Here is a 9,871-nt window from a genome sequence, read left to right on the forward strand (position 1 = left end):
TTACATTTTTTTCTTTTTCTTTTTAATTATTATGGGTACATAATAGGTACATATCTTTGTAGGATACATGTGATGTTTTGATGCAGAAATACAATTTGAATTTTAAGAAAATCTAAAAAACATTTATATTTAAAGGATAAATCTAGCTATTGTGTTTCGCAAAACTAAGATTGCAATTACTAGAATAATGATGAAATAAAGAAATGATGTCTTTACTAGTTATATTTAGTCTGCCACATCATGACATTTCCACAGAATCCAACAAAAGATAAATTTATATTTATTACATTACAAATAATATGTATTATTATAATGTATTTATGTATTAAAATACATATGCATATACATTACATGTACATTTTATTACGATGAAAGAATGATTAATGAAAAACCCCAAGAGATAAAAATATAGGAATATTTTTATGTTGTAAGAACTATTATGCATGCATTAACATATTATTATGAAGGATATACAAATTAAGACTGGTAGAAAACAATCAGATATGTTTAAAACAAAGATCCTAGGAATTCAGTAACTTTAAAAAGAATATGTGTACATAAAAGAATATCAAGTTATCTAGAAAAGCAGAGAAATATTTTTAAAAATTTAATCAAAAATAAAAAGTCACTTATGTGCCATTTTATTTCTTTCTATTATAGGTTTCTATTATAGGTTTTCTATTATAGGTTTTCTACTATAGGTTTTTTATTATAGGTTTTTCTATTATATGTTTTTTCTATTATATATATATGTATATATATATATATACATATACATATATATATACAAAAGGATAACAAGAAAATAAAAGAAAGCCCTTTTGAATGTTGTCTGGCAATTCTGAAAATTGGCTAAGACAAAGAAACCTTTCTTTAGTGCAAAGAAAATAGTGAACAATAAACAGATTATAAACAGTAACTATGGAATGTAACTGCAACACTAGTCACTAACAAGAACTGCAACTATCACTCAAAATCATTCTATATCTAAAATAAAAATACATAGCTTCTTACTATATTTGTATAAGAAAGAAATAGGAGACCATTCTATGTGGAAGAAAGAAAAAAGGAACATAAAATACATGAGGACTAATTTTAGTTTTTCTGTTTGTTTTATTTCTATCATATAGAATTGAGGCATTGTTAATGGCTTACTGGAAAGTTAGTAATTTTAATGTTGAATCTAAAGGCAGTTGATAAAGTATACAAGTAGTCAATCAGATGGAGTTAGAAAACCTGAAGAAAAGTAAAAAAAATTAAGTAAATAAAATATAAAGTGGAATTGATGATGAATGAATAAATATCTTAAGTAACAAATTACTTGAGATATTAGCTAATTTTAGAAATTCAAAAATATTAAATGTTTAACAGCCAATTGGGATAAAGTGCTTGAAAGATGGATTATAGATTAATACTAACCAAATTATGAAACTACATTTGAACCGACTGACAAGCCTCCTGTAAAGTGGTAAGAATTAACCCTGCACAAGAGAAAAATCTCTCTGCATTCTTGTAAACATGAATGATGAATTGGAGGACATGTTCATTTTGATGAACTCTAAATTGATTTGTAAAATATTTGAACATAAGTTTCTGAATATGGAACGTTCTATAGCTGAGAATGAAAAAAATATCTTTTCTTACTTGTGATATTAGTTTTTATTTTCTATGGATTTGAAGGGACAAAAGAAAAATGAAGAACCAAACAATGGAGATACAGTTCATTCTGCTTGGACTGACAGACGACCCTCTGCTACAAATCGTGATTTTTCTTTTTCTATTTTTTAATTATATCTTAAGCCTGATGGGGAACTTAATTATCATCCTCCTCACCCTACTGGATCCCCATCTCAAGACTCCAATGTATTTCTTCCTTCGAAATTTCTCCTTCTTAGAAATTTCATTCACAACAGCCTGCATTCCACGATTCTTGATGAGTATTCTGACTGGAGATAAAACAATTTCCTACACTGATTGTATAACTCAATTATTCTTTTTTTTTCTATTAGGGATTACTGAGTTTTACCTCCTGGCTGCCATGTCCTATGATCGCTATGTTGCTATTTGCAAACCACTGCATTACCCAATGATTATGAGTAGCAAAGTATGCTACCAGCTTGTACTCAGCTCTTGGGCAACTGGATTCCTAACCATTTTCCCCCCTATGGTCTTGGGGCTCAAGCTGGATTTCTGTGCTTCCAAAACTATTGATCACTTCTTATGTGACACTTCTCCTATTCTGCAGATCTCTTGCACAGATACACATGTCCTAGAATTGATAGCTTTTATCTTAGCTGTGGTGACGCTTGTCATCACATTATTGTTAGTAGTACTCTCCTACACATACATCATCAAAACCATTCTAAAATTTCCTTCTGTTCAACAACAAACAAAGGCCTTTTCCACTTGTTCTTCGCACATGGTTGTTGTCTCTATTACTTATGGGAGTTGTATGTTTACATATATGAAACTATCAGCAAAGGAAAAGGTGACTTTAATTAAAGGAGTAGCTGTGCTGAATACCTCTGTTGCCCCTTTACTCAACCCCTTCATTTACACTCTAAGGAACCAGCAGGTGAAAGAAGCTCTCAAAGATACGCTGCAAAGATTTTGTTATTTTCAAAAGAGTGAGACAAAATTTGGGTCTAGATAACACACTGTTGGAACATGAATGCAAAAATTGAATACAGTCTTCAATTATGTTAGTTCAAATCTCTGTCATTTCTCCCCTTGTGGATTTTTATCATATTAGGTTTATTAAATCTCTCTGTACTCTGCAGCCTTCTATGTTCTTCTTTTTGAGTACATCTTCCTACTTTCTAGTAGTAAACTGCCTTCTTCAATCGAGAATATTAATTTCTATCTTTGCCTAGGGATATCTCTTCTCATAAATGGCAGTTTTATGTCCTGAATGCTTTGTAAAAGAACCTTGCTAGATATACTCACATAATCATTTTAATATATGTGTGTTAATTGCTAAGCATTGCACCTGTTCTTAAGTATTTTGTGTTGCTGACACTGTCAGAGATGAATACATAACCTGGTAATTATTATGTAACGTAATAGATGCTTTGATAGAAAAGAGGTAGAAAATCTTATTAATTTTAAAGATCAAAGTAACCTTCTGTGAGAAACCATCACTTATCATAGACCTTGAAAGATGAACAAGGAAGTTCTTATTACAAGAATGCTGTAATCAGAGGTATAAAATATGTAAATAAATTAGATCCCACAGAATAGATTTTTGTAGGAATAGGTTTCTGTAGGAAACCTATTCTGGGGAGTTGCAATGATTAAGAATATGGTATTTGTAGGGATTATGACTTGTTGTTTGACATAGAAATAATTTAACTCCAGGGTTTGGGTCTAATAGCTTATGTTACTCTATAGTCTCCAAAGCCTATAAGTGTTAACAATCCATGAAAGAAATGTAAGGTATAGTTTACTTATATCTGGGAAACTTTCCATATATTTAAAATAATTTATAAATTAAAAGTATCCTAATCAATCCTACTTGTGTCAATTTTCACCAGGTCATTTAAGTATATTTGACATACAATAGCAAACAATCATTTTAAACCAAAGCTTTTGGGCAAATATTCACACTCATGTAACAATAAAGATAGGTAATATTTACAACATACTAAACAGCTCCCTATGTCTCTTCCCAGTCATCCTCTTGCCCCAAACCCACCTCCATCTGCCATTGGGTTGAGCTATACATTGGTGTTCTTTTAGACCCCATAGGTTAGTTTCACATTTTCTGAAATTTCTGATAAAGGAAACCACACCATGTCAAATCTAGTATTTTTGAGGTTCACTCATGCTGTTTCCTGCATCCACAGTTAATTCTTTTTTGCTCATATGATTTAGTAGAATATCTAATGTCCTTTTGTCATACTTAGCTTTCACTCCCTTATTCCAATACTTAGGTATTTTAATTCTCTGAGGAATATCTTCATGTAACTGAATCATTTACTTTGATCAGTGTGAAAAGTGATTACATTTCATATCCTTAGATACCAATGAAGGCCTCTATCCTCCCAAAATGTCCTTAAGAAATAAGCTGTCTGACAAAAGGGAATTAATTGGAAGGAGTGGTTCCCCTATGTCCTGATGACTCTACTCCAAGGCAGTGGGGCTTCAGAAATTTTCCCTAGAGGAAAAGAAGAAGGACACATATGGATAAACACCATCCTTCAGTTTTTACTCATTTTAGGGACCCATTTCAGCCCCAGATTAACTCCTACTCTTTTTATGTAGCAAACTCCAAGACTCAACTTTTTTTAAGAGCTGAGGGAGCAAAAGTTTGAGCACCAGAAACAAGGTTGAGGAAACTAATGCTAGAGATTTCACATCTAAGGCTGAAGAGAATGGTTCAGAAAAGTTTAGGAGGAAGTGGCAATGACTTTCAGTAATTTCTGAGAAAGTGCTTACCAATAGTCTTAGCAGAATAGCAGGTAGTTATAATACAATGAGTGAGAAGTTACTATGGATCTTACCTTTGCTTTGCTCTTCAAACTGACTACAAACACCTCTGGAGAAAAATAGCCTCTGCATCTCTTCCAAATTCCAAATTTTTCACCAAGTCCTCTCACTGACAAACTTTAAATTAGAACCCCATTGAGAAGGGGACTCCAGGAAAAGGACTCCCAGTTTAGGCTCTGCTCTTAGGGAACAATAAACATCATGTGTAATGTTGAGTTTGCAAAGTATGATTCCATGTAGATTCTTTTAAAATAATCAAAGTCATGGTCTCAGAAATTGCAAATTATTGCTTTGATTACTGGCTCTACCCAAAGAGTGATGTCAATGTTGTAAACAGGTTAGGAGAAATAAGATGCATTGTCACCTTCTTATTCAATTTAACCCCTTGATATAGGGCTATTTGAAGATTCTGACCATTATAGATGCTTAAATACATGAAATCTATTCATGTTATTTGTAAACCTTTGGTACCCTATTTAGAAAGCATGTTTCTTCACAGCAAAGTAAATAGGTTTCTGGTGAAGGGAAGAATTAGGAAAAGAAGCAATAAACAGGAAAATGTATTACTATTAAAATAATTTCATTTTCCCATGAGGCTAAAACAGATCTAGATGTTAAGATCTGGATTTATGTCCCAGGGATAAGACCTCTACAATGTCCTCTAGGATAAATTCTTTTAACTCAACAAATCCCAGAGCCCAGAAAGAGAACCTTGCCCATTTGTTCATTCATTCATTCATTCATTCCCTCAACAAATAGAGCTCTAAGAACTTGTGACACTTACAGAAGTGGGCATGGCAAACGTGCTCCTGGAATTAAATATTTATAGTTTCGTTGATTATAGAGAGTGAGGTCCATACAAGAAGTGTCATAATAGAAGAGGTATATTTGAATCTTAAACATATAATAGAGGATCTTATGAGTTTAAAGCTTCAGGCACGTTTTCCTTCATAAACCTTCTTTTGCTTACTTCTCACCTCTTACAGCATCAAAACTGTCAGAATCAGTTAACCATAGGAATTTAAATTTTAGCTATTAAAAAATTGAAGATACTTTCTATTACAGGAGGACACTGTTAGGACCAAGTGGACTTGGCACTCTAGGCAAATGTTTTATCTTTGCCCTATGTCTTCATAAACTCTAGGCAGACTTCTTTAACGTTCTCCATAGTTAAACTAATTTTAATTGTGTGATGACCCTTATAAATGAATAAAATGCTCCAATTCAGGATTACTCTTTTATTGATCTAAATAGTAATCTTGTTTATTTTCTTGGGAGAGGGGAGGTTGAAATACGTAAAGATGAGGCATATAGAAAAAAATGAAAAATAAAATTCTACAAGTAGATCATTTGAAAAAAACGTTTTTAATAGTCTAAGTTTCTCAGAAACATTCAATGATAATAGTAGTAGTCATACTTTTAATAATAAAAATAGCTTGCAAATTTGATTGCTAAATGAGAATTTCATGTTTCCCATGAATTGCTGTAAAGTTCCTTATTATGAAGCATAGAATCTCAGATTCTAAAGAGAGTCACCAACAACTGGGACCAGATACATTTATACAGTGCTTACAAAAAGATGGCAGTATTGACTTTAAAACCACAAACAAATGGAAGTAGCATGGAGAAAAGATATGATTCTTCCCCATTCTGAAGCCAAGTTTTAATAGATGAAATACTTGCACAAAGAAACTGTACCTTTCCTGGCTAAAAGATTGCTGAATTATTGAACATGCAGACCCACACTAGTTCCGCCAGAGAAAAAGAATCCATGCCTTAATTCTCGGGATCAGAATAATTTAACATAAATTTGCTAGAGAGAAAAGGAATTGAGAGAAAGACTAAGAAATAAACCTTATATCAGCTAATGATTTTAGGGACATTATGTTGATAAGAAACAATACAGGATTTCTTTCATAAGAATTTTAAAAGAAACAGTTGGGTCTTGTATACAAAAAACATATAATTATTACATGCAGCATTTATTCACTATGATGATTTATTTCAGGTTAATATGTTTTTTAAAAACTTTATTGAGGTATTGTATGCAATAAATTTCTTATATTTAAAATGTACAATGTTACAAGCTTTGACAAGTGTAAAATATTTCATATTTTCTAAGAATTATATAAAACTTAAAACATCACCATGGTTAAGGTAATGAACACCACTACCAGAAGTTCCTTAATGCAACATTGTATCTTTGCTTACCACACCTCTGTCCTCAATCCTTCAGGAATCACTTATCTGCTTTATGTTAGTATAAATCAATCAGTTTGCATTTATAGAATATTATATGAATGAAATAATAAGCCATCTTTTAACCAGGTTTCTTTCACTCAGGCTAATTATTTTCACATCCATCTATGCCATTGCCTGTATAGACAGTTTATTTCTTATTGTTGACTAATATTCAATTTCATTGTTTAACCACAACTTACTTATCCATTTACCTTTTAATAGGCATTAGGATTGTATCTGGGTATTGGTTATTATAACTAAAGTTGTTATGAACATTTGACTACAAAATCTTTGTGTGGTCATATGTTTTCATTTCTCTTGGATAAATACCTGTGAGTGTAATGATTGGTCTATATGGTAGGTATATGTTTAACTTTTTAATAACATGCCAAACCGCTTTCTAAAATAGCTGTATAATTTTACATTCCCATCAGCAGTGTATAAGAATTTCAATTGCTCTACAGCCTTGCCAACACTTGTAATGGTAAACATTTTTTTATATTTTTAACCATTCCAAAGTGTGTATCCTTGTATCTCATGGTGATTTTAATTTCATTTCTATAATTTCTAAAGATGTTGATCACCTTTTAAATGCTTATTTCCCATATTTGCATATTTTTTGGCTAATTTACTGCTTAAATATTATCATTATATTTTGACTTTTTTACGTATTCTAGAAAAAGTCATTTTTCAGGCTTGAAAAATGTGATTGGAAAATGGTGATAAAAATTCAGATTTGTTGATGGTCCTGGATATCAAAGTCTTACATCATTAACCAATTACATTTCTTAGGAAAGTTATCTGAGATCATGGGGACTGAGTTTCCTCAGAGAGAAAATGAATACATGACAGGACATTTTTATACTGAAAATCAAACAATGGCATAATTTTACATATAAAGATATAATTTAGGGCTTCAGAAAGTGGAGAAGAGATTTGTATAAAGAATGAAGAAGAATTAATGTAGATATAAAAATTAGGCTATTTCAGACTTTTTGAAAAAAATTAAATTTCATCTAGTTGGAATCAAATCTCTCTCTTCCTGTCTCTCTCTCCCCATCCTTTTCTTTCTCTCCCTCCTTATATCTCCCCACACTCTTTTATCATAACATAATAAAATTTTAACTTTTATCATAACAAAATAAAATTAAAATTTTGGAGCAAATTCTTCCTCTAGAGGACATGAAAGGATTGTCTCAATTCAAAAGTAAAATGTAATTGTCAGAATCACTGTGACTACAGACTAAAATTTGATTAAGGCCAAAGTAATAATTGATTTTAGGTCTCATGCAATTCTATTCTCCCACTTGGGATGTACTCCAGGGAGGTCCAATTGAAAATATACCATAGGAATGTGCTGAGGACATGAGAATATAACTCCCCTAGTCAATTTAACTAGGGAATATTTTTTGGTAGTTACTAGGAAAGTGAGTGGATATGAAATTCCAGGGCCTGAGATATTAGAACATCAGCATTCAAGGATCACACTCAAAACAGAGTGAAGATTCTGTCTTGTGGCAAGAAACTTCAAGTATCTGGTGATTAAGTGGCAGGAAGCTCTGATTATTATTTTATGTTACAGTAGTTAGTAAAATACTTAAAATCAATAAACTATTATTTCATTACTGAACAAAAACCGCTAGCATGATTTCCAAAGCTCATATAAAATAAAATATACAATCAAGCAAACATGCTGAAGTTTTGCATCCACACAGATTTTTTTTTTAACATTAAACCAAAACCCAGGAAACTTTGCTGAGAGGAGGGAGGAGGGACTGAAAGGAAGAGAGAATATGTGAGGTTAAAGGTAAAATATGACGTTACAATATTTTCCAATGGGATAAGTGGATGACTTTAGGAATTATTTAAAAAAAGAAACAAATAATTAGAAACTTAGGCATACTTCAATATCTATCAATCCAGAAACGCAACAGATAATGATTACAGCAATAATAAAGCTCCTCAAAGTATCTGTTTCTTTTTTCATCTTGCTTCATCTTGACACCGTATCTGTTTGGGAAACGTGATTCTTCGGGTAACTAACTATTCATTTTGGAAATTTCTATGTGACTGAAAACTTTTCTGATACAACTATAGAACATTTCCTTAAAATTGATTAATATATATGTGTTGAGAGTAGAAATGGAGAATTAGACTCAATTTCTCCTTTTTAATTTTCCTTACAATCTAAAAGTTTAATAAAATCTCTAAATTCTTCTAAATATTTCTGATTCTTAACCTATATCATAGACCCACTGTCACATATATATAGTAAGATTTAAAATGGGCATCTACCCAAAAGAACAAAAGTCACTCTATGAAAAAGACACCTGCACTAGAATGTTTATAGAAGCACAATTCACAATTGCAAAGATGTGAAAACAACCGAAGTGCCCTTCAATTCATGAGTGGATTAATAAAATGTGGTATATGTATACCGTGGAGTACTATTCAGCTATAAGAAACAATGGTGATATAGCACCTCTTGTATTTTCCTGGATAGAGCTTGAACCCATTCTATTAAGTGAAGTAACCCAAGAATGGAAAAATAAGCACCACATGTACTCACCAGCAAATTGGTATTAACTAATCAACACCTCAGTGGACATATAGGAATAACATTTATCAGGTGTTGGGCAGGTGGTGGGGGGAGGGGATGGGTACATAAATACATAATGAGTGTGATTCTCACCAACTGGGGATGGACACGCTTGAAGCTCTGACTCGAGGGGGTAGGGGGAACAAAGGCAATATACGTAACCTTAACAATTGTATCCGCATAATATGCTGAAAAAAATAAATAAATAAAAATAAAAAATAAAATAAAATGTATAAATAGTTTATAATAATGCCCCCCTTACCCATCCCCCTGATGCTAAAACAGGCCCTATTGAATATTGTTTCCAAGAGTGATCTCCCTTAAAAAAGAGGTACACATTACATTTTTTACACTTTCAATGATTTCTCCCTCTGATTGGAAATGCCAAGACTACAAACTCAGAATAACCTGGGCTGTATATTAAACATAGGATACATTAACTGTATCCAAGACATATTGACTCAGAAGCACTAAGCATGATAACTTCAAATTTCAATTATTAAACTATATAGGTGATTCGTACAAACAAAACCTTTGAAAATT

General features: G+C 31.9%; 1 protein-coding gene across 1 annotated transcript; it reads left to right on the plus strand.

Moving 5' to 3' along the window:
• Positions 1-1,693: 1,693 nt before the first annotated feature.
• LOC105865639 (olfactory receptor 6C6-like) lies at positions 1,694-2,653 on the plus strand. The gene has a single exon (XM_012754368.1). It carries the CDS (start codon positions 1,694-1,696, stop codon positions 2,651-2,653), a length of 960 nt encoding a protein of 319 aa, XP_012609822.1.
• Positions 2,654-9,871: the final 7,218 nt, after the last annotated feature.

Source organism: Microcebus murinus, chromosome 10, assembly GCF_040939455.1.
Source record: "Microcebus murinus isolate Inina chromosome 10, M.murinus_Inina_mat1.0, whole genome shotgun sequence".
Classification (NCBI taxonomy): Eukaryota; Metazoa; Chordata; class Mammalia; order Primates; family Cheirogaleidae; genus Microcebus; species Microcebus murinus.